This window comes from Gadus chalcogrammus, chromosome 16, assembly GCF_026213295.1.
Source record: "Gadus chalcogrammus isolate NIFS_2021 chromosome 16, NIFS_Gcha_1.0, whole genome shotgun sequence".
Taxonomy (NCBI): Eukaryota; Metazoa; Chordata; class Actinopteri; order Gadiformes; family Gadidae; genus Gadus; species Gadus chalcogrammus.
Genome location: NC_079427.1, coordinates 6,571,661 through 6,596,660, shown reverse-complemented (window position 1 = coordinate 6,596,660; position 25,000 = coordinate 6,571,661). Strand labels below are relative to the sequence as shown.

The following is a 25,000-nucleotide window of genomic DNA, read 5'->3' as shown; positions in this document are numbered from 1 at the left end:
TCATCTCCTCTCCCCCCCTTCCTCTTTCACTCTCCCCTCTTCCAACACTCTTCTGCTGCTCCCCTCTCCTCTCTTCTTCTCCCCTCTGCTCTCCTCTGCTCTCCTCTTCCCTCCTCCCCTCTCTTCTTCCTCCTCTCCTCTCCTCTCCTTTTCGCCTTTCATCTCCCATCCTCCCCTCTACTCTCCTTCATTTGTTCCCTTATCTCCTCTTTACCCCCCTTCTCTTCTGTTCTCTCCCCCTTTGCATCTGCTATTGTCTCCCTCTTGTCTCCTCTCCTCTCTCCTCTCCTCTTCTCTCCACCAGTCTCCTCTCATTTTCTCTCCTCCCCTCCCCTCCCCTTTCCTCCCCTCACCTCCCCTCCCCAATCCTCTCTCCTCCTTCTCTTCTCTTGGCCAGATCCACTCCCAGTGGGGGTCCAGATTACAGAGTTAATAGTTTTCTTCTTTTGGAAGTAAAACATTTACTGCTGATAATGGATGTGTGTGATGGGTTTGGGTGTTTTTTTATATCTGGACACACTTACAGCCGTGTGTGTTCATGTGTACATTTCCATCCATGCCTACTTTTAGAATGCCATAGTCCAACAAGAATGCTAATGTCTATTTGACATTTTCAAAGGTTATTTTCAAAGATTATAAGTCATCATAAATATCAGTTGTCCCCCAGTGAAAGTTATACTTTCAAAGATAGGAAAATTATAATTTGTTTTTATTTGAATACCTATTAATACAGAATTGTTCTCATGAATAAAATGCACAAAATAGGAATACAGATTTGGAGCCACATCACTCCACAACAAACCAAGGCTGACATTTTTAGGTGTTTTTAAATGGGAGGAGCTGGCACTGCCGACTGTTCTCTGTGTGGTATTTGACCTTTAGGATGATGCTTTCTGCCATTTCCTGTGATGCTGTTTTGAAACCCCTGGATTGGAGTGACAGCTGCTTTATGAAGAATATTTCTGTTTTCATACAAATCAAAACCAGCCAAATATTCTTTTGACCTTTTTGATGGATTCAATAATTGGATTTATTTGTGTCAAATTTCTTACTATTACTTAAGTAATAAACAGCATTTGCGCTTTCATCCAAAGCAACCGTACAGCCATTTCAGCTATGGACATTAAGGAGCGGATAGGGGGCATTTGCAATGTCACGCAACTTACCTGCGCCACCTTGTATGAACTTGACAGCTCACACTGCGCTACACTGAGAATGGATAGGTCATGCCATGCAGAGAAAGTCCAAACCCCGCACTCTGCTGAGTCGACAGACCCACCGGGGAGAGGTCAACAGACCTTTTTGTGCTTGCGAACACATCGCTAGATGATGCGATCACAGAGCTATCAGACGCCACCTCCCACCAGGTTTAGCTGCGGTTCTCTGCGGTGCCCGGAATCTAATCCACCTGCTTGAGATGGGGAATGTGGTGCACGTGGCCGTGTGCATGCTGAGCAGAAAGGTTAGCCAAGGGTACGGGCAGCTATGGAGGGATAGCGGTTTGATGCTAGTGCAGTGTGATGCTTCGCCCCGTGGTGGAGGAGCTAAAGGGCAGCGCTCCAGAGAGGGAACACTCAGCTTCCTGTCCACATTTTGGCCCCGATTTTTGTTTTTGAAACAAGACGAAAAACTTTGGAGATCGATAACGACATTTTATTTTTATTTGAATGCAGCTAGCGTACCAGTTGAGAGTTTACAGATAAGTTCACTATAGCTACACTCAGTTCTTCGACTTTGAGTCTCTGCCTCTGTGAGATCGATTCTTCTAAAGTAGCAATGCGTTGTGCCCATAGCTGTTTAAAATACAATATATTTCTAAATGTACATTTCTAAATGCGAGTGTAATTGAGCATTTTTTATCAAAGTCAGAATATATTTATAGAGCCTGTATGTTACAAACAGTCCTGTTTCAAACGTGCCAGCGTATCCTTTGTCGGCAAGAAGCTAACTGATCGAAGAAGACTGTAGAACAGTTAATTACCATTTAGAGGGGGAGAATCAATGGGAGCCTAATGGCTCCTAAGGGCACAGGAATCGATAGGTTGCTCCTGATATTAAGGCATCAATGTCTAGGGCTTGATGTTTTTTCTGAGATGAAATTGTTGTATGTTAGATTTTGTATTTTAATATATAATGTATATAAATCTCCTAACTGTTGTCTCTCTGTACAGGGTACAAACTGATGGGCTGCATCTTGCATCTTGAGCTATGTAGCCGAAACAAACACACTTTGCACACCTTCAATGGCATCGAGTCTGTCCGCTGCATGGAGGCCAAGCCTGGCCCGCGCCAACAAGTGTGTCTTCTGCTGGAGGTGAGCGTAGAACACAACAGCTCCTCTGTGTTTTCGCCAGGAAAACAGTGGTTCCCGACCTTGGGAACGCTTGAATTGCATATTGGGGTCTTGGGACATTGCTGACTCAGAGGCTATGGATATTTGGCGCTATATTTGTTATGTTAAAGTCTTGAGGGCAAAGAGTCTGTTACACTTACAGACTGCCAAAGGATTTGAAGCCACAAGCGTCTGACTACTAACTAATGACGTTGGGAATTTTACATAATGAGAAAATGTCGATATAGGAATACGGAGTTGACCAAAAATGGGGGTCAGTGGCCAAGAAAGGGTAGGAACCAAGAAAGGGTATGTTTAAAACCTCCTAAACCCGAGACAAAGGTAGTTCCCTATCCTTCCATCGGGCGGCGGACTAGAGCCTATCACTATGGGTATGAGGCAGGAATGCAGCCTACAAGGTATTTAAGTTGATCATACACACACACACACACACACACACACACACACACACACACACACACACACACACACACACACACACACACACACACACACACACACACACACACACACACACACACACACACACACAGACAAACACGCACACACACACACACACACACACACACACACACACACAGACAAACACACGCACACACACACACACCCACACACACACACACACACACACACACACACACACACACACACACACACACACACACACACATGCCAAAACGTCAATTTACAGCTGTAATTAGCCCTCAGTGCACCTGTTTAAAGTACCTCAGCACTGTCATTATGAGGGATGTCCGTGACCAAGCGAGGTGAGGTCTTGCATGAAAAATGCAGAGATGATCTGATTATTGCTATATGACCTTCTCTCACATAGCCAATTGTTATATGACCCTACTAGTCCAACTTCCCTGTCTTAATCACATTATTACTCTCTTACAATCTCTCTCCGTCACATCTGTTTTCTTCAACATGTATTTTCTCTTTATCTGTGTATTTCTCTCTCTCTCTCTCTCTCTCTCTCCGTCTCACTATCTATTTATATCCCTCTCACTGTGGCTCTCTCTCTGTTTCGCTCTCTCTCTCACGCTCTGTCGGTCTCTTTCTATGTCCCTCGACCAGACACCACACTAACCCGATGTGTCCCGAGTGGCGCTGGAAGATGGACCCAGCGGAGGAGATTCTCCAGGTGGCACTGGGCCATCCCCAGAGCAGGATACGCCACTTCAGAGGTCCGTCCCTGACATCCATCGACTGACATCCAGTCGTCAGCAGACACTTTCTCCAAAGAGACTGAACTCTAAACCATGTAGAGGTTAGAGCATCTTGTTCAAGCTGCACTGCTTGCTCTCTCTCTCTCTCTCTCTCTCTCTCTCTCTCTCTCTCTCTCTCTCTCCGTGTCTCTCTCTCTCTCTCTCTCTCTCTCTCTCTCTCTCTCTCTCTCTCTCTCTCTCTCTCTCTCTCTCTCTCTCTCTCTCTTCTCTCTCTCGCTTGCTTGATGCCTCCTCTCTCCCTCTCTCTGTTGTTTCTCTGACTATCTCTTTTTTTTTGGTGTTGCCAATATTCAGACACAACAATGATAATGTTTGATGTCTTGTCTATTATCCTGATTCGTTTCAGGAAGGCGAACACACACACACACACACACACACACACACACACACACACACACACACACACACACACACACACACACACACACACACACACACACACACACACACACACACACACACACACACACACACACACACACACACAAAAACAAAAAAACACTATGTCATTGTGTTAAAGTAGATGATCCTCTTTCATTGAAAACCTCAGGTTTCTGAATAACGTACTCTACTCTATCTGATGAATGCTTAATTCACTGTTTTTTCTCACTGTTTTTCTCATTCAAAGGCTGTTCATTTTTTGGTTGTTGACTCACTATGGTGAAATAAGGTCTCCAAAGCTCATCTAAACAGCTAACTAGTGGTTCATTTGTCACTGAGATTGGTGAAAGAATGTGTTGATTAGGAATACAAGTGTATGACGATTTATTTTAATCCAATTAAATTCAATTGAATTTAATTTGTTTAATTTAGAGCACTGTTGAATTTCTCTTCACTTTTGTAATGCTTTTTCGATTTTGGACAGAAAGAAAAGGACCGAAACCTAAAGTTCTCTAATAACCTTTTTTAGAGAACTGACACCATGTCTCTACATCCTATAAACGGACATATCATGAAGAATAGCCTGTTTATGAATGTGCTTCTAAATAAATAACCACTTACATTCCCTAGAATAACAACATTCATCATATTCCAGCTCTCAAGCAGCGCGCTCACCGTGGTTATACTGCTGTGCTCCCCGTAGCTCACTGTGTGCTATTAATACACAGGGCAGACTGAGAGTCTGAGTAGGCTTTGGAGGTACCACAGAACCGAGGCAGCCAGTTGAGACTAAAGACTAATTTAGCTGTCAGATCTCTGTCAGCTTGGCACACACCAGTAGATGCAAATCAGCACACACACACACACACACACACACACACACACACACACACACACACACACACACACACACACACACACACACACACACACACACACACACACACACACACACACACACACACACACACACACACACACACACACACACACACACAGTTAGCACAGACTTAGCAAACACTTGCCACTCTCAAACAAATTGTATTGACTTGTATCTGTACTATGTTTCCATGTATTAAGTATTTTAGACTGTAACCCACATGCATGCATGTATGAGTTACTATGTTTTTTTGTAGAGGTACAGCGGTCTGCTTTAGCAGGCATTAAAAGGACCTTGTCGCACAGTGTAAGTTAGTGTAGGTTATCACCAAATTGAGTCTGCCGTCTTTAGCGCGCTCTCTCTCTCTCTCTAGTCTCTCTGTCTCTGTCTCTCTGTCTCTCTGTCTCTCTGTCTCTCTCTCTCTCTCTCTCTCTCTCTCTCTCTCTCTCTCTCTCTCTCTCTCTCTCTCTCTCTCTCTCTCTCTCTCTCTCTCTCTCTCTCTCTCTCTCTCTCTCTCTCTCTCTCTCATTTCATTGTAAAGCATACTGTATGAGTTATCCCGGTGTGTGCCTCTCCTGGCTTTCATAATGTGGATTGATCATACATGCTAATGATGCGTCCACAGGGGGATTAACCACAGGGAACAGGCACGCCTTAATAACACATACATCAAAGCCCTCTATCGGGCCCAGTAAAGACAGGCGGTTGTGTGTAGATGGGATTTCCACCTTCATGAATCATGAATGCAGGGGTTTAATTAACAATGACCGGAGTGCTGTGAGCCTCGCCGTGTTGACTGTGAGGGAGCAGTTCGCCTCGGAGGCATGCGTGTCTTACGCTTTGCCGGTCGATTGGCTATTTATCCGCGTATTACTTTGCTCCGTGTTTGTCTGTCTCCAGTTCCCCCAGTGCGTTCTCCGGCTTAATTATGCATCGCCCACTCTGCTGCTATTGTGCACTCCGGATCACCTTAGAAGGAGCGAGAAGGAGGGTTTTTTCGTGTCCCGGTGAATGACACCCGTTGCTATCGACTTGGTTTCCCGGGAGGTGGTAGCTGTTGAAACGTTGAAAGTGTCACGGTTCGGTACTTGTGGTGAAGCCATGCTGTTAACTAGGGCTGCATGGATTATTTCATCACTGTGGTTTTGGTTCATACTGATAAAAACACACAACAAGTCATGGATGGAGTATGAGACATATCAAGTCTCATTTTCTCGAGTTAAGTTAACGAAGAGGCTTAATAGTTGAGGTATGGCCTCCTTAAGCAAGTTACATAACCTGCTCCTTAATGATACGCATCTCACAAAAAATGTATTATACTTACATTTTATAGTAAAAGTATAGTGGAGGGGTGTGTGGGCCTGTTAACATTTGTAATCCCTGACAAAATATTTAACTGACCGTGCAAGAACAGGATCAAGACAGCATTTGGTGTGATAACATATTTAAGAAGGTCGACGAAATACATTAAGCTGCCTTAATACGTTTTTTTTTACACTAATTCACGACATCTGTTATTATCAGCAGCACAGGCTGTCACACTGACTGCCACATGAGTGGCCTCTCTCTTCACAAGGATCAGCCCGCTAAATAAATGATGAGGAAGTCGAGCGGCGGCGCAGTAAAAAGTGACGGGCGAGAGTCCTTCGGCTGTTAAAGACGACCCTCTCCTGGCTAGACACGGGCTCGCTCATCTCCTGACAGAACGTGTTCCATTCTGATATCAATAACGCATCTCTCTGAGCGGAGGGGAGATAAAACTACACAATAAAAAAAAACATGCATTTTTCTGACACAGAGACGCAACCCAACCAACCCATTCAAACCATCACTCCCATCATTACCAGTTTAAACCGCTCCAATGAGACTGAATCCATCACTACACACACCAGCACCTATACGGGCATATACATAGGTAGATGGCAGCAAGGATGATCTCTTTCTAGGAAAACCACACCGGCGACCTGCTCCCTCAGTCTTCGCCGGAGTCGTTACGCAGAGCTCGTGTCGGTAGGCTTCCCCCCCGGCTGATGCAGATGGCTCATATGGCCGTGATGGACCACTTCATCTGTGCTGCGCGGCTCCCCCGACGACCCCTAGACACTGACTAGTGTGGTAGATAATGGGATTCCACATTACTCGTATGGAGCAGATATACTTTTAATGAGGTTCCAGACCAGGCTACTTCGGCCGCCTGCCGTTGGGACGGTTATTAGGTGGAGATCGAGGCGTAGTTTCTCCTGGGGCATTCGTTTCGCCGACTGATGTTTTGTTGCAGTTGTTGCAAAATATATCTTGGTGTTTCGTTGTTGTTCGTTCCTTTGGGAGGCGGGGGGGGGGGGGGCGTTTCAGACTGTGCTGTCGGATGAGGGTATTGAGTATATGAAAAACAACCTCTTGAATGACGTGGACGAATTTGAACATCGTGTTGTGAGCGGCAGCCTTGAAGACAACGCTCATTTGGAGGGCAATGAGGAACGCTCTCTGAGAGTGTTTGAGTCTTTCTGCTGCATACTCTCACACCATATTTTCCCGTCCATAATGTCTTAACAACGACCACATTGAGCTCCCCTTCGCTGTCGCGCCGTTGGCGTCTCGACCCTAAATCACACTAACGTATGGGATCGCAGCAGAACATGACAATATGGCCGTATGCACTCCCTTTTAATATGTCTGCATTTAGAGGTGCAGACAAGGACACACGGGTTAACGACAGTACCGTGGATAGCAGAGTTTATTGCGCACATTCGTTCCACAACATTTCAAGGACCCTTAGGAGACATTGGCATGTATTATTCGCCTTTCTTAGGGTGTTTCAACGTGTTATCAAGCTTCCCCGTGAACATATGAACCGCGCTGCGCTTCGACACTAGGACTTTGATTGACGTTCAACCCGAGCGCATTTGACATCCAGATTCGATTGGCTTCCTTTTTCATGACTCTGAGTCGTTTTCACCAGCTTTCATAAGCTTGCTATTGATCCTTTTCCTATTGTTTCGTCACGCTTTGCCCTCCGGGAGAAGTGACAGTTGGGCGTTTGTTCTCCGCATCAGTCAGGAGCCGCTGCCCACTGCGGCGCTGTGATCCACGGGGCTGGAGCTTGTCAAGCCGAGGCCCCCCAGTGGGAAGGGTAAGGCTGGGGGAGCAGGGGGTATGGGGTATGGGGTCGGGGAAGGAGAATTGAGGATGTAGGCCAACCTCCCTAAACCTCAGCCTTTTGGACAGAGACGAGGGATTGAGCCTTCTCTTCTCCTTGTCTTCATCTCTCCCTCTTTTTTTTACGTTATTTGCACACCCTTTCCTCTTCTAGCCCAGTTTAAGTCATAAGCCACTAATCAACCCTAATGTAAGTGAGTGGCTTGTATCCTAATGGTTTTAGACAACAGCGTTGGCTGAAAATAAGGTTTCCTACTTTTAAGAAAATCATAATCACTGCTGCTAACAAAATCAACAGTTTTCCGTCTCTGTATGCTATTTCCAAACTATTTATTTTGTTATTTATTTTCTCAAATGAGCTCAAAAGTGTCCAAATGGTTTTTCATCTTTCACTTTCCCTGAGAAAACCCCAGATTTCTCCAACTCGTTGGTTTATTGCCTTCTACCGTTGACTGCCACGGCACAGGGAAGGTGAGTCTGCCTACGGCATGAACTGGAGAGTTTTCCTTAAGGAGGACAAAAACCCTATTCCCAGAGTGCATTTCTGTGTCTCGTTTTTAACGACATCCGCCTTCTCAACTTCAGACTAGCATGGGCCTTGCGCTCCAAACCCAGCATATTCTGTGGAACCATCTGCCTCCTTTGATCTGACCACCTTCGACCTTTGACCCTCTCGCTTCGCAGGAGTTCCAGGGGCGAGCCCGAGCAATACGAGGAAGGCCTGGCGGGCCGAGCACTGCGGCCCTCTCCCTGGTGGTCGAGCCAATCATGTACTCCGAAATCAACTCCTTCCTCTGCCATCTCCAGCTTCCCTGTCACCCACGCATAGTTCCCCAAGAAGATCCTTTGGGAGCGCCACTGAATCGAGACAGTGGTTTACCATTTTAGAATTTTGGGATTGAGCAGATGCCATCATCTACATTGACTTACAAATGCAGTTCAGTAAGATGGTGGGTTGCCTACAGTAGGATGCAGACGGGTAGGACATCTGGGAATCAAACCTGGGACCTCTTGGTTGGTAGTCAAACACTCTCGCCCCCCTTTCAGCACACACATAAACCATCAATAATTGCAAGTAAGTAAACTATGGAGAGAGAGAGAGAGAGAGAGAGAGAGAGAGAGAGAGAGAGAGAGAGAGAGAGAGAGAGAGAGAGAGAGAGAGAGAGAGAGAGAGGAGAGAGAGAGAGAGAGAGAGAGAGTGAGAGAGAGGCTAAGCTCATGAGGTCTATTTCTTCACAACTTTATATTAAGACAAAGTTGCTCTTCAAAGCCAGCTTGACCATTTAAAAAAGCCTTTCAGTGTTTTTTCCCCAAGTAGGGGCTTTCAGTATGTGCTAAAGGGAAAAATACCACCGTTTGTTGTACCCCTCTAGCTCTTAGAAGAAGCCACCATCTGTCTCTTTGCTTTGCGTTAGGCAGGCAAAATCCCCTCCCCTCCTCTTTGAAGCCCTGGAGAAAGGGGATGTTGAGGACAGTGGCTGATAAGGTGCCTCCCAAAAGGCAGCATTGCTGTTTGTAATGCTAAGTCGAGGCTCTCTCCCTCTCTGTCTGTCTGTCTTTCTCTCTTTCTTTCTTTCTTTCTTTCTTTCTTTCTTTCTTTCTTTCTTTCTTTCTTTCTTTCTTTCTTTCTTTCTCGCTCTTTCTCGCTCTCTCACTCTCTCTCTCCCTCTCTCTCTCCCTCTCTCTCTCCCTCTCTCTCTTTCTCTCTCGCATTGATCTGCTGATAGGTATAAAAATACACATAATTCACTCAGCATGGACAAAAATGATCTACCCGCCATAACTAAAGTGGCAAATGCTGAGAAATCACTATGATATTAATAAGAATATATAAATAGTTCTGCTTTTCTGTGGTTACATTCGGCCAACACTGCCTCATTATGTCAACATTAAATCAAAAGACCATCCGGTGGTTCAGTGGGCAACGAAACAATTTGTTATGTAAAGTGCTTAATATTTTATCAGTAAAGTAGGCTGAAAGCAGGGGGTAGACAATGCTGGCTGTTGTGGAGATGATTTGAGGTTAATGGTGGTTATTCTGCATGTGGCGGTTGTGGTGGTGGTGGAGATGGTTGCGTTAATGATTGTTCTCTTGGTGGAGATGGTTGTGGTTGAGGTGGTGGAGATGGTTGCGTTAATGATTGTTGTCTTGGTGTAGGTGGTTGTGGTTGAGGTGGTGGAGATGGTTGCGTTAATGATTGTTGTCTTGGTGTAGGTGGTCGTGGTGGTGGTGGTGGAGATGGTTGCGTTAATGATTGTTGTCTTGGTGTAGGTGGTTGTGGTGGTGGTGGTGGAGATGGTTGCGTTAATGACGGTTGTCTTGATGGTGATGGTGATGATGGTGGTGGTGGTGGTTGAGGTCATAGTGGTGGAAACGGTTGTGGAGAAGGTGGTTCTCTCGGTTAAGGTAGTGTCGGTGGTGGCTGCAACAGCTCGGAGAGGGCTTTGTGCCGTAGGAAGGGACATTTGGATGACAGCCCTGTGTAGTTTCCCCCTTCACCACTTTGTCCACTCCGCTCTATACATCCAACAATACAGCAAAAGCTCCAGTTCACTGGAGAATCCCATTGTCACCTATGTGTGACCCTTCAAAGACCACATCCCCTGGGAATTAGCTCTGGACACAACACAGCAGGCTCTGTTTGTTGGGGGAAAGACACCCAGTTGTATTCTACAGGGCTGCTGCGTAGTGGAGTACAGACAGCCCAGGTAGGGGCTGACAGCGTTTATCCACTGTGTCAGCTAATCAATGTGTGTTTTCACCGCAGAAAGACGGCAATAACACTCGAGTTGGTGTGCAAGTGTCCCAGTTAGAGCTGTCACCTGATTGCCAGACTAATCGACTATCAAAATACAACAAGGTTGCTGTTTGGCTGTGTAGTGGGGCTGAGGGGAGAGACTTAAGCAGGGTACGCAGAGAGTGGACTCTGTGTGTGTGGATTAAATTGCAAATCACGCTTACTGTCCAATAATCTGTGGTCAAGGTTCCTTCAAGAAGTTCTCCAGTGGACAAGTGGATAGATAGAATACAACAGATAGACAGGCAGAATACTGTTTTAATGAATAAGGACTGCCCGTTCAGCTTTAGGCAGGATTCAAGAGCTGTTAGAGAGAGAGCGGGGAAAGGGCCAAAGAGAACCAGACTTGGAAAACATGTCCCCTCCCTCTCAGCTCCACGCTGACAGGCTACCCTCCGTGGAGATGATCCAGCCAGAGGCAGCTGATCATGTGATTGCGCCAGCGGCGAAACGCAGGTAGCCTTATAATCAAAGCGCCGAAAATAGTGCCAAATTATTTGTGTGTTTGTAGACAAAACACAATGTTGCTCGGTTGTTACTGGCACTCAGTTTGGATGAGTAATTATCTGGAACCCATTGGTAATCTATGGAAAGTAATTCAAAGTGTATTCCCCACACTAATATTTTTATGTTTGTGTGTATTCTTGGATGCTGCTACAATTTCGTTGTACACAGTACAATGACAATAAAATTATATACTGTTCTATTTTATAAACAGCGGTTAGGCTACTGTAACTCTGCAAAGAAATGGAAGCGGCATACAGTAAGCAAATGCTAACCCAGCTAACTCCCCTTTTCAACGCAAAATGATACATTCGGAATGGAACAACTCGAATGAATGTGCGTAAGACAGGAAAAGGCCAATTTACAGATATCTGGCGTAACCTTTTAATTCAATGCTAAAGTTTCACCATACGTTTTCCCCAGTGAACTCATAGACAGGTCACTTCAGGACTCGGTCTACACGCCAACGCTCAGCGTCCTTCTCATCCATCTCACCCATGTCTGGAAACACATGGCCGCACACTGACCTCGGATGTGGACGAGACAATGATGATGGCCCGCCCCAGGGGAGTTTTCAGTGGCTATCTTGTCTGTCAATCACAGAGTCATCCTCTCCCGGTAGACCGACCCAGACAATGACAGCAGCAATCAATCATTCTCTGGCCCAACCTGCCAGAGGTACCTATAGCGATAGAGTAGCTGTCAGAACTCACCGAGGTTATGTCCCAGCATTACGTTGATTAGATAGTGTGTGTGTGTGTGTGTGTGTGTGTGTGTGTGTGTGTGTGTGTGTGTGTGTGTGTGTGTGTGTGTGTGTGTGTGTGTGTGTGTGTGTGTGTGTGTGTGTGTGTGTGTGTGTGTGTTTGTGTCCGCATCTGCGTTTCAGGGAACGTGTGTTTCAGCATCTGTGTGTGTCCGTGTGTGTGTGTCTGTGTCCACAAATAAGTTTGTGTGTGTGAGTAGGTGTGCGTGTGTGTATGAGTGTGTATACAGTATGTGCGCTTGTGTGAGGGCATGTGTCAGCGTGTGTGTGTCTGCGAACATTCACGCGTGTGTGTGTGTGTGTGTGTGTGTGTGAAATGCACTTGTCTACATTCGGAGCTATCAATTACTACCTTCTGTTCCCTAAAACCGTCAATCTAACTAATGAAGTAATTAGTCTCTCTTGAGATAAGTGTTTCTTCACTCTCTCTTCACGTGATGGAAACGTGGGTCGTCTCCCGAACGTTCATAAAGTAGGAAGGCTTCCTCCTAATGCAGACTGGTAGAAGGAGACGGGGAAGTCATATACTTACCCCGACAGACCCAGCTCTCTCCAGCCTCATTAAGCACAAGTCTGAAACGTTTTGGTTTGTTGATTTTGTTCTTCATTAGTGCTTCGCAGCAGGCGGTGTCGTTCTTTATTTGATTATTTTGTTTGTGTTCATGCGTGTGTTATTGTGGGTAAGTGACACTATCAACTGTGGAGATGGTTTATTTATAGTGTGTGCTGCGGGTGGGGGAGGGCTGAAAGAATGGATGTAAAAAGTTTCTGTGCCATTTTTATCATATCTTTTGCTTGGCAGCTCTGCTTGGTTTGCTGGCTCTCTGTCAGCAGAAAAAGAGAAGATGAATTATGCGTTTTCTTTTTTTCTTTTTTATGAATCGTTTTTTCCTCATCTTTCGTTCATGTATGTTATCGGATTGTTGTATAGTGGTTAATGTTTCTGTGCTGTCAATACACGGCCGCTCTTGGAAAGAGGGACTGAAACGTTCAATGTTTTCATTTTTTCTTTAGATTAAAAGGTAGACAGAGGGAATATATAAGTAAATAAATAAATAGCAAGCAAGCTGAGCAGAGCAGAGTCGGGCGCACACAAGAGTAAATAATGAGGAGGCACCCCCGCATTTTTTCTTTTTTGCGATGAGACGGCTTAGTGTTCATCTTATACACACACAACCTGCCACACACCACAAGCACACACACACACACACACACACACACACACACACACACACACACACACACACACACACACACACACACACACACACACACACACACACACACACACACACACACACTCTCCCACTCACACACACATGAAGGATACCACACTGGCGTGTGTTTGCGGTCCTCCAAGGGGCAAAGTTATTCTTGGTAAGAGTTGAGTACTGTCAGTGGCTGCTGTTGTAACAGTCTGGCTCGGAAGGTCGAGGCCATTTTGTTTACCTGTCATTTGACAGAGCAGGAAGGGTATAACAACACTGGATTATCCCTGCATCTCTTCCAGCTGTGAAGGAGAGGAGAGTGATCTCATCACTCAAACCTCTTCTCCTCTTTCCACGTGTGTCTGTCCTGAAATGTCTCCATAGTTAAACGTCCATGGTGCTGGAACAGGGTCTGTAGTTCTCTGTCCGTGGTCCTGAAACACAGTCTGTAGTTTTCTGTCCGTGGTCCTGAAACACAGTCTGTAGTACTCTGTCCGTGGTCCTGAAACACAGTCTGTAGTACTCTGTCCGTGGTCCTGAAACACAGTCTGTGGTTCTCTGTCCGTGGTTCTGAAACACAGTCTGTAGTTCTCTGTCCGTGGTTCTGAAACACAGTCTGTAGTTCTCTGTCCGTGGTTCTGAAATACACTCGAATTCTCTGTCCTTGGTTCTGAAACAGAGCCTGTATTTCGCCGTCCTAATCAGTCTAAGGAAAAAATAACTAATCAAGTAGATTGGATTAGTGTAGCCCTTAATCACAGTTAAAATCTCAAAGGGCTTCACAGGCCAGAATAAACGGCTCCCCCCTAACCCTAGCCCTTCACCGAGCCAGGAGAGACTCGCTTCATTATCAGTGAGGAAACCTTGAGAAGGAAGGCAGAGTGAGGGATCACTCCTTCCAGGGATGGTTAGGAGTGTAATGGGTGCCATTACAGACGGACATTATGGTCGCATAACATAATGGGTTATCTTTCTGGATGCCATAAACTTGACTAAACTGTTCTCTGTGTTCACCGGCCTTAAAGATGACCAATTATCTGTGTTTATGACATAGCCGAAAGACACAAGCCATTTATTTTTGCAAGGCAGGTGGACTATACTCCATCATTCCTGCATGAGGGCATGTGTAATATTGTCCTGTGCATTCTCATCATTCTTGACGTTCTCCATTTTCAATTTCAGCTTATGAGCATTTCGACCATGATATATCCCTATCGTTCTCTGTCTGTGGCGATGAGCTTCATAGTGAACATGAAAGGTTTCCCATGTCCCTGGAGGTTCTGCTTGCTTGATAATGTGCTTTGTTTGTCTCAAGTGTTCGAACAAAACCAAAAGAGTACAACCATTAACACACCATGAGGTTTAATGGTCCAATATTATTGAATAGCTTTCCCTAAATGTGGTTCCTCTGACTTCTATTACAAATGTCTTGTCTTTGCCTCAAAGCAAACAATCATCCATTTCACACGTTTATGTTTTTAGTGTGTCTGTCCCTTAGCGTAAACTGGTTTTGTTGCTATGACGTTCGGGGACATATGACCATCAACGATTTGCCAACAGTTCCAACACTGTTTGAACACTCTCGAGCCCAAAGCATCCATAACCGACTTGAGTCCTATACGAAGCGAGCAACAATTTTTTAACCGGCATTCACGCTATATGTGCTCTGGGCTCAAAGCGCTTCATGACATTTGACCTTGATAGCATTCATATTTATTATGAGTGCGTGTTCTATCCATGCAAAGATGTGTCATTCAAACACAGAACTGTGTTGGGATAGTTTTCTTGACACCTTTTTCAGTCTCCCCTCTTTTCGCCGTGTTGTCCAGGAGTCTGGTTCCGGTGGTCCAGCTGTGTGTGTGCAAGGACACCATCATACAGGACAGCCTGAAGAAGATGGACTGACCCCTGTACAGGGACTTCTGGCCACGCTTCCTAGACAGCCTCAAAGGCCCTTGGGGAGAAGTTTAGCACTCGTCTGATCCCGGCTGCCCCGGCTTCTTCCCTACAGGCGTTTATATCCAGATGGATGCAAAATGCACCAACTGCAAAACTGAGTGTTTACTATGTAGTCGTTGGCTGATGCTTTTCTCCCACGTCACTTCTAGTTAATTTGGATAGGCGTCATTAAGAGGCAGTTAAGGGGTTGGTCATTGGACTGCGGCCCTTAGGGTTCCGTCTCATTGCCTTTTAGGCTGAGAGTCAATGTCCTAACTACTACACTTTCCTGTTCCAGACTGCAGACTTGATAGTCGAAGGGATATAAAAGGTAATTACTGTTTACTATCTAGTAATTTAGCAGATGCTAAAGTGGTCGATTTTGGATACGTGTCATTGAGGTGCAGGTAGGTATGAGGGTGTCTGGGGCCACCATGCATGCAGGTTAGGCTGCAGACATTGGGGTTTGAAACCATAACCTTCTGGGCTTGGAGACACTACATTTTAACTACTAATCTATCCTGTTCCAGACTGTAGGTTTCCAATGAGGGTGATATAATATATAACAATGAAATGTACAATAAACAGGCACATTTTTTACTATTACTATTTTGGAATTTAGAAGCAGATGCTTTTATCCAAGAAAATGTAATGTTAATTTTAGAGCCATTTAGGAGCAGGTAGGGGTTGGGGCGTCTTGCTAAAGATTGCCTGCAAAAAGTGTGGGGTTCGAGGTTCAAACGCAGTTCCTTATTTGTTGGAAGTCCCTCAACCTAACCTTTAGACTATACCCACCCCCATGTTCATAAAGGACTCTGCTCCCCTGTCTGTGATTACCTGCTGCTGTAGCCCCAGAGTCAGGCTGACTCACTCCATCATCTCCGGCAGGGGATCAGGCCACCAGGCTAAATCAACAGGCTGGGCGTGTAGATTCAGGGGGATGGCAGAGGACATCTGGCCCCCTCCAGTTGGATAAGAAGGTGGAATCCTTGGGAAAAGACAAGTAAAATCAGCGCCTTTATAACCTCATTATTCATCATTTCATTTTGTATATATATATATATGAGTTCAGATTTAGGTTCTATAATTTTATTATAATATATCTTAATATTTGAAAATAAACATCCCATTTTCATTCATCATCTTCTCTTCTTAAGTTGCGTTTCCTAAAATAGCATCTTGTATTTATTTTAAGCAGCCACGCATCATGACTCATTGCCTCGTATGTGCAAGCTTACCTGGCAATAAAAATCATTCTTATTCTGTTTCTGATAAACAGAGGCATCTGATAAACAGAGGGCATCCCAGATGCTAACAATTCTGCGTCTGCTTTCCCCACAAACGCCTACCTTACTTTATCTCCTTACCTCACTCCATAAATACCCTCAACGTAACCGCCATGAACACCCGTCCATAGTGGAGTGGAAGCAGAGTCTGCCGGGGTATATGCATGGTCTGGTCTTGGCCGTGTGTTAGCCGGCTCTTCCGCCGGTGACCTTGTGTTGCAGAGGGCAGGGAGTTTTTTCAAGAACTTCTCTCCCCTCAGCCTCAGCGCAATCACAGTATATCCCTCTGATTGGTTCTGCTCACCTGCAGGGCAAAGGTGTGCAAATCATAGGAGGCAGCCGGCGCTGTGTGGCTGGTCAGGTGCCATGGCCCTGCACGCTCCTGTGCTTCTAACATCTTTATGATTCCTCTCTATTTATACTCCACTCGAGGAAGACTGTTTGAAGAGCTGAGAGCGGCCGGAAGAAGCAGAAATCAATGGAGCGTTTCTCCGTGACACGGTAGTCAGTCGTACTGTATTGTTTTAATCGATTTTGCCTTACCTGAGGTTGATCTAATTAATCATCAATTAAGGTGTGTATTCATTGAACACTCCCAGGGTCAGCCGTTGTGTGTTATCTAATGGGAGTGAGTAGGTTTAAATTCAGTTGCCATTATCCTTTATGCAATCAGGCATTACTGTCTGATCAAGGAAATTGAACATGGCACATTGAGGCCAACATGCACACACACATGCACACGCACGCACGCACGTACGTACGCACACACACACGCACTCACACACACACACACACGCACGTCAAAAGTTGGCCCTTGGCACTCTTAATTAAGTGTTCAGTTAATATCTGCTTAATACATTTTGCCTGCCTCATCGCTTTAATTTATTATCTTCCCCCATTCGGGAAGTGAACTCATCTGCTTAAGAAAACGACATCTTAACCTGTCTAACGATGTAAATGGTTTCACACCACTAACTATTTCAGATAGAAATAAAGTGTGGTGTAGTTCTGCTGCTGTTGAGCAAGTTTATAATGTGACCACAGATACAGATTGCTACCCGATGACATCGTGATGCTGCTACTTTCAGGCCATCTCACATCAAAGACAACCGGAACTGGGATTCTCGTTATCCCTTTTGTGGGGACGAGGGCCTCCAAAGATATCTCATTTCTTTAAAAGGCGTGTCGGTTGGCATGGTGGTATTTGGAAGAATATTGGAGCCAGCCTGCTGAAGGATTAATGGACTGGTCTGTTGTAGCCCAAAGCCTCCACAACGTCCACACCCCTTTCAATTTCATACAGATCGAAGGTTGCCGGTGAATCATTCTGCTATCACCTGCTATCACCATTTATACTACCAACTATAGCATTCATGTTTTTCCTAGATGTTTTAAAGCTTAATCTACCCAGATTACTTTTTCAAGTACCCTATCTATATGCCAAATTACCCTTTCATGTCAACCACCTTACACGCTAGCCTACCTACATTGTTGCTAGCCTTCATGCTCGCTACTAGCTTCCTGTACTTACCACATTGACGTTCTTAGCATTCTTAGCACGCAGTACCATAGAATGCTAAGAACGTCAACGTGCTAAGTTCCCTAACATGCTAAGTAACCAAACACAATAAGTACCCCACAATGCTAAGAACACAAACATATTATGCACAATAAATAGAAGAAGGAGAAGAATCTTTACATGAAGACTCTTTATTACTGTCATAGCACATGTACATGTACTACACTTCTAAATGACTTTGACATCACTAGCTGCCGCAATATGAGCATTGGGTAACTTAGTTCCAAATGACCTAGGTATTTAGGCATCCATGGCAAGTACTATATCAGGCATGTTTATGGAGGTCAAAACCGTGGGGCCCAAAAAGGAATCCTTACACAGCAACACGCAAAACAGGACAACAAAGAAGTTACGACATCACTAACTCCCCTCCTCTTATCACCCTTCAGCGGCAAAGGTAATTCATGTTCCCACAGCCTGTTTACAGTCCCCACCTCTAAATCACCTCTCCGTGCCAGCCATTGTTCGAAGACAGGCCAGGTGAGGCGACGACCAGCGAAACGACCAGCGGGACGAGCATGTTCGACGCTGTTTAACCCTGCACTCTGGTGGCGCGCAATGAGCACACTGCCTCCCGTCCGGCCCTTTTCTGTAAGTGGTGGACACATCCATTAGCACTCAGGCTAATGAGAACGGCTAACGGGCACAGTGTAAATCCTTGCTAAGGGGTCATACACTTTAATTGCCACAAACTAGCTGTTTTTACCGCGTCGGTCAATGCTGAAAAATAACATTGATTCATTGCTACACGCATTAAGTTTCCCTGCATGAATATACAACGATTAGCATGTTTGTCTTACTAATGAATTCCGATAATGTGTGTTATCAGTTACAGAAATGCAGTTGCTGTCCAGTAAGGTCTGCATTGCGGGGACTGTTTCACCCGCAGTTAGGAAGGGGAATGTGTATCGTCTGCCATGAGGAGACTATCTAAGAGTCAAGACAAGTCAATTGTACCCTTTTAGCCCTTAATCAAAGTTACACCCCCACAGAACCTCACAGGCCCCTACACTATACAACAGCCTGACCCTAACCCTAAGTAATGGGGTTAGGGTCACACCAAAACTCTCCACACCAAAATTAGAGCAGGCACAGAAGAGGGCTCCCCCTTCCAGGTATAGTTAGGACGGCAATAGGGGCCAGATGGGCATACACAGTGAAGCCAGTAACGCGTTACTGGCCTCAGACCACTTTTTTCAGTAACGAGTAATCTAACGCGTTACTATTTCCAAACCAGTAATCAGATTAGAGTTACTCATCAAAGACACTGTGCGTTACTATTTTAAAAATGTTTTACCTGATCACCGATTGGCGTTGAGAGCGATGGAGTGGCGTGTGTGTGTCTGTCTGTCTGCCTGCCTGTCTGTCTGTCTGTCTATTTGTGTGAGAGGGCGTGTGCGTGTGAAGCGTAAGTCTCCAAAGACTTCAATCTATCAGAGGCGAGTGTCGACCTTGACTCTCCAGAGTCCGCGTCACCAGTTGTTATTAGCGGCGGATTAGTCGCGCTGTGCTGCGTGCGTGTGTGAGCATGTGTGTGTGTGTGTGCGTGTGTGTGTGTGTGTGTGTGTGTGTGTGTGTGTGTGTGTGTGTGTGTGTGTGTGTGTGTGTGTGTGTGTGTGTGTGTGTGTGTGTGTGTGTGTGTGTGTGTGTGTGTGTGTGTGTGGAGCTGCGTCTGGTGATCGCCCCGTAAAGCGCGCGGTGATATTTTGTCTACGCATTAAAAAGTTGCCGGAAGTGGTTGAAAGCCGTGTGTCAGTGTGTGCACCCAGGGCCGTAGCACCAAATTCTGGGCCCTGTATACAAGAGGTACTTACCCCCCTGAATTCCCCATACCAGCCCCCTGCACAGAATTGTTGACCGGGGTTGAAGACCAGTTGTTGACAGGGGGGGGAAGCAATTGTAGTCAGTAAAGTAACTAAGTTACTATTTTAATGAGTAACTAGTAATCAGTAATCGGATTACTTTTTCAAGGTAACTTTGGCAACACTGGGCATACATATAAGGGTACAATATACTCAATAAGCAGAGGTGGTCAGAGGGGCTGAGGGCTGAGGGCTCTGTGGGTTGAGACTGGAGGGAACCTGGGAAGCCGTCAGACTATAGGCTGTCCTCAAAACGCATATTGACGTTTGATATGGGGTCACCTCAGCCACTGCACGCAGTTCCATCCATCACAGAGTAAACAGGCCCATAACACTTTACTACCACGATGCCCTTTATGGATTTAATGTCTCAGCTGATGTCATACAAAGCAATACCGTATCATATTCTTATATTACACAGTCCTGTAGGTCTCTATCTATCAGCCTGGAGAACAATATATGTTGCTTGTTATAAAATAAGACAACAATAGAGAGTGAAGCTGGAAGAGTGAGGCAGAGGGAGAAACAATCGAGGAAGATGGAATAAATGAAAGACAGAGAGGGGGGAGAGGGAATTAATAGAGAGATTGAACGAAAGAAAGGGAGATGGACAGAGAGTTTAAAGAGAGATAGAATAAAAGTAAGAGAGGGTGTTAAAAGAGAGATAGAACAAAGAGAGAGATAGACATCACTTCAAGGGCCCCCTAGCTTAAGTGACATGGAGTGTGTTTTATGGTTAATACCCAGGAAGATTGAGGCCAGCGTATTGATTCTAAAGAAAAGCGGTTGTGTTGTGTTTTGGGAGCTGTTGTAGCGCGGCCTATAGCATCTAATCAGACCCTCCGCTGTGCTCCAGTTAACCTTTAGTGAGCATGTTGGCCCCTTTTAGACGGAGAGTTATGTAAGGTCTGGATACAGTCAAAGATTATGGCTGTATTTCACTCTGTTCCTTTAACGACTACAGACTAGTGAGCATGTGTTCCAAGAGTGAGGAAGGAAGTTTGAAAGGTTGGGGGAAAGCAAGGGCCCAGATCTCATTACAACTTAGTGGGGAACCAAATCATAATATCGGGGAATCGGATGTGCAACGATGGAGTTGGCTTCTATTGAATATGTATTTTCAATCACATCATTTATTTAGAAATAATTTATATTTGAGGGGACAACCTGACGGGACAAAAATCGGAGTGGAATCCAATAACCACTTTTATTTCAATAAATCATTAAAAAATGTTTTATTAAAAATATTGATGTATGTTTATTAAGCACATCCAGTCGTCCTGATGTGGTCAACTGTCCTGTCACTCTATTCTCTCCACTGATAGACATCTCCTTCCATCCAGAAATGGAGTAGGACGAATTGAAGTGTCAGTCTGACACACAGCCTGTGTCAGTGCTCCGTTGTCTTCATCATCATATTAATCTCCCTGGGTCAGCAGGAACCATAGAACAGCCCTCCCTCTTCCTGTCTTATCAGGGGAGACGGAGGAAACGATTCAGACATTGTAATGAGCGGCATATTGCCGTGAGCCAAGCGCTGGCTCACATGAGGCGATGGGGATGAGAGTGTGGTCACGGTCATTGTTGTGAGGTTCCCTGATGCATTGAAGGACTACAATGATGGCAGAGCAGATATGAGCCGTTGCCTCTGTAATGGAAGGGACACACGGTCAAGGCTGGAACGCTGAGCAGCAGTTTGTTTTTCAAACGCAGCACGTCGCATTTGGTGCCAAGAGGCCCACAACCAACCGACCAACAAAAACAACCGTAAATGTAGCTGCCCTGCGCTTGGCCCCGCCATAGTTCATACCCATATTGGAAAGGGATGCGTCCATTTTGTGTTTTATGTTTTAACAAACCTTGTTCCAGCGTGCCAAGCTCCCCATCCAAGTGTGTGACTGCGTCTGTACATTAAGTTCCTCTGCTGGGAGCTTCAGCTAAAGAAAATGAGTACTCCATAGGAATAATGTAATATGTTCACACACACGTCGACAGAATGTAAACGTTTAGGACCTGATATGATGGTTTTGCATTACCTTTTGTCCATCCCTAACTGTAATTCATATTGAACTGAAACGTTTACAGTGGTGACTTTTCTATTCTGAATGTCTAGGCAACATTGATATGTATTGATTCTGATATAATTGATCGAATTTCGACCAAATATGTTTATTATGAGCAAAAATGCAGGTCTTATAAAATGTGGTGATACAGCTGAGCCCCCAAAGACCCCAAACAGACGGAGGGGTGGCACGTGGTCTGTGTATTAAACAATGGAACACAACCAGGGGCCCTTCAGTAGGGGCCCATACACTGACCTCTCCATCCCTTGCCTCTCTCATCCATCTCTTCCTGTTTGGTTCTTTCTCTCCAAATCCCTCCCCCCCCCCCCCCCCTTGTTCTCTCTCTCTCCTTCCTCCTGCCCACCTGAGAGAGAGAGGGAGGAAGGGGGTGTGGGTGTATGGGGGGGGGGGGGGGGGGGCGGGGGGGATGATGAGGTCACGGCTCCCTGTTGGATCCGAGGCACAGGCAGCTTGAAGTACCTCACCTCCTCCCTTCCACTGGCCAATTACCCTCCTCCCCGCTGGGTGGGGAGACGGAGACGGAGACGGGGAGAGCGGAACCGTGGTTCTGTGTGTGTGTGTGTGTGTGTGTGTGTGTGTGTGTGTGTGTGTGTGTGTGTGTGTGTGTGTGTGTGTGTGTGTGTGTGTGTGTGTGTGTGTGTGTGTGTGTGCGTGTGTGTGTGCGCGCACGCGCTTGAATGTGTTTGGGAGAGTATTTTTAAACTCTTGCCTGCATTTGAGATGAGGGAGAGGAAGAGAGTTTTTAAACTACTGCTATATTCCAAAGTATTGCTATCCATAATGCAGTGCACACTATTGCTATCAAGATGGCAGTACACACTACTACTATCACAATTGTAGTACACAGTATTACTATCACGATTGCAGTACACACGATCATGTTTGAAGTACAGTATTAATCAATGGTGACGGTTTCCCTCCCCCCGCCCATGGAGAGAAAGTTTACCTTCTTGTTCCTGGGCTAAAATTGCACTTGGGGATGAGTAAGAGTAGTAATCCTAACTTGAATGTACCAGCACATCGTTTGAAAGTTCAGAAAAACAGCGGGCCCAATCTCCCATTCCATGAATTATAGAACTGATTCAACTGAATATTGTGCAAAGTAGCTCTTTAGGAGAAACAAGGAACCCCTTCCTTGTTCCTTCTACCATCTCTTAGGCCCAATCCCATTTCTACCCCTTACCCCTTCCCCTTACCCCTCCCCCTGGTTTTGAAGGGGTAAGGGGAAGGGGTAAGGGGAAGGCGTAAGGGATTTCTACCCATCCCATTTCTACCCCTTACCCCTTCCCCTTACCCCTTCAAAACCAGGGGGAGGGGGAAGGGGAAGGGGTAAGGGGTAGAAATGGGATTGGGCCTTAGCATTCTGTCTCTTCTAAATATCCACCCTTCCTTCCTGACTGGGTACCTGCTCCTACCATCACAACCACCCCCTCCACCACTGCCCTCAGCCCCATCCAGAGGCAGAGGACGGTGTACAGACTAACCCTGGTGAAGGCCTGGACCTTGGAGGAACTCACCGCCTGCTCTGAACCCATGGCCTCGGGCCAGCCAGACTTCAGGGAGGTCAAAGTAGGGCTCTGTAGTGATCGCGCCGTCCTCATAGTTCATCGTAGGAGCAGAATGAAGGCTGATGTGGTTGATACGCCCTAGGCTTATGCTCCACCCTTCTGCTGTGTTGTGTTTCGCTTCTTCACTCTTTCGCTTCTCCCTTTGTTCCAGTGTTTCTTTCTTTCACTCTTTCTATATTTCTGTCTTTCTTTCTTTCTTTCTATTTTTTTTATTTTTCTTTGTCATTATTTTTCTCTCTCTCTCTCTCTCTCTCTCTCTCTCTCTCTCTCTCTCTCTCTCTCTCTCTCTCTCTCTCTGTCTCTCTCACTCCCTCTTTCTCTCTCATCTTGTCTTGCTCTTTGTTTTTTGCTCTCTTCCTCCCTCCACGCACCAACTAGTATGCCTCTGTATCTGAGGGACTCTCTCTTCCCCGTTGAGTTATTTTAATGTGCTATTCTCTCCATCCTGTCTGCTCCGCAGTGTGTCTAGGGACCACACTAATGTTGATCTCATTTGCACCTCGTCAATGTGTTTGTCGAGAGCCAATGAGCCGGCAGCATGCTTTCCGGACACTTACTTTCGCAGCAGTGTTGTCCAAGGGTGTTCTTTGATTGGATCCTCTTGTGTTGTCTAATGTTTTTTTTCTTTTTTCTTTGACAAAGCTGAAACATCCACTCCACAAGTCCTCTCTGACATAATTTTCAAATTGATAATACATTCAATCAGTCTGCAGTATAAGTTATATTATATTAATATTAACTGCATATTAATGAGTAAAAAGCATAATTAATTGCTCCACACCAGGGATCTAATTCATCCTACACACCCCAGAACCTTTTAATCAACCGCCAACTGGGGACTTGGAACTCAAATCAAGCCGTTTGTAAATTCCTCCCTTCCAGTATTTACTCATTCATTTATGTTTTTGTTCACCTGCTAATGAGGAAATATGTGAAACAAAATCTCTCTCACTTACTCATCTCACACACACAGAAACACACAGACACACACACACGCACGCACGCACGCACGCACGCACGCACACATGCATGCACAGGCACGCTCTCTCTCTCTCTCTCTCTCTCTCTCTCTGTGTCTCTGTCTCTGTCTCTGTCTCTCTCTCGCTCTCTCTTTCTCTCTCTCTCTATAAAGATAAAAAGAGCTCAATGCCCAGGTTTGACTGGGGAGGCTCATTAATTATATGCTGTGTCTGCGCCTGTGTCACACGCAGACATTTCCCATGTTGTTAAATCGATAACACGGCTGGATTTATGCTGCGTCCATCCCTTCTTCATGTCCTGGTGTGCGTGAGAAAAGTTATTCTTTCAAGATTTCGAGACATTTTGTTCACACTAGAGTTCCTGTATTTTGGTTCTTTGGGGGCTGTGATGGTGCACTTTTGATTAAAAATACATATTTAAAAGCTTTGAA

At 45.5% G+C, this 25,000-nt stretch overlaps 1 protein-coding gene across 1 annotated transcript in view; it reads left to right on the top strand.

Annotated features, from left to right (window-relative positions):
- Window positions 1-25,000, top strand: part of tyw1 (tRNA-yW synthesizing protein 1 homolog (S. cerevisiae)) — a 52,505-nt gene that overhangs the window by 17,972 nt on the left and 9,533 nt on the right. The window contains 8 exon segments of the mRNA XM_056610362.1: window positions 2,172-2,271; window positions 2,273-2,314; window positions 3,431-3,540; window positions 8,684-8,739; window positions 8,741-8,793; window positions 8,795-8,842; window positions 15,099-15,237; window positions 23,480-23,584. Coding sequence (XP_056466337.1) covers window positions 2,172-2,271; window positions 2,273-2,314; window positions 3,431-3,540; window positions 8,684-8,739; window positions 8,741-8,793; window positions 8,795-8,842; window positions 15,099-15,237; window positions 23,480-23,584 — 653 coding nt within the window.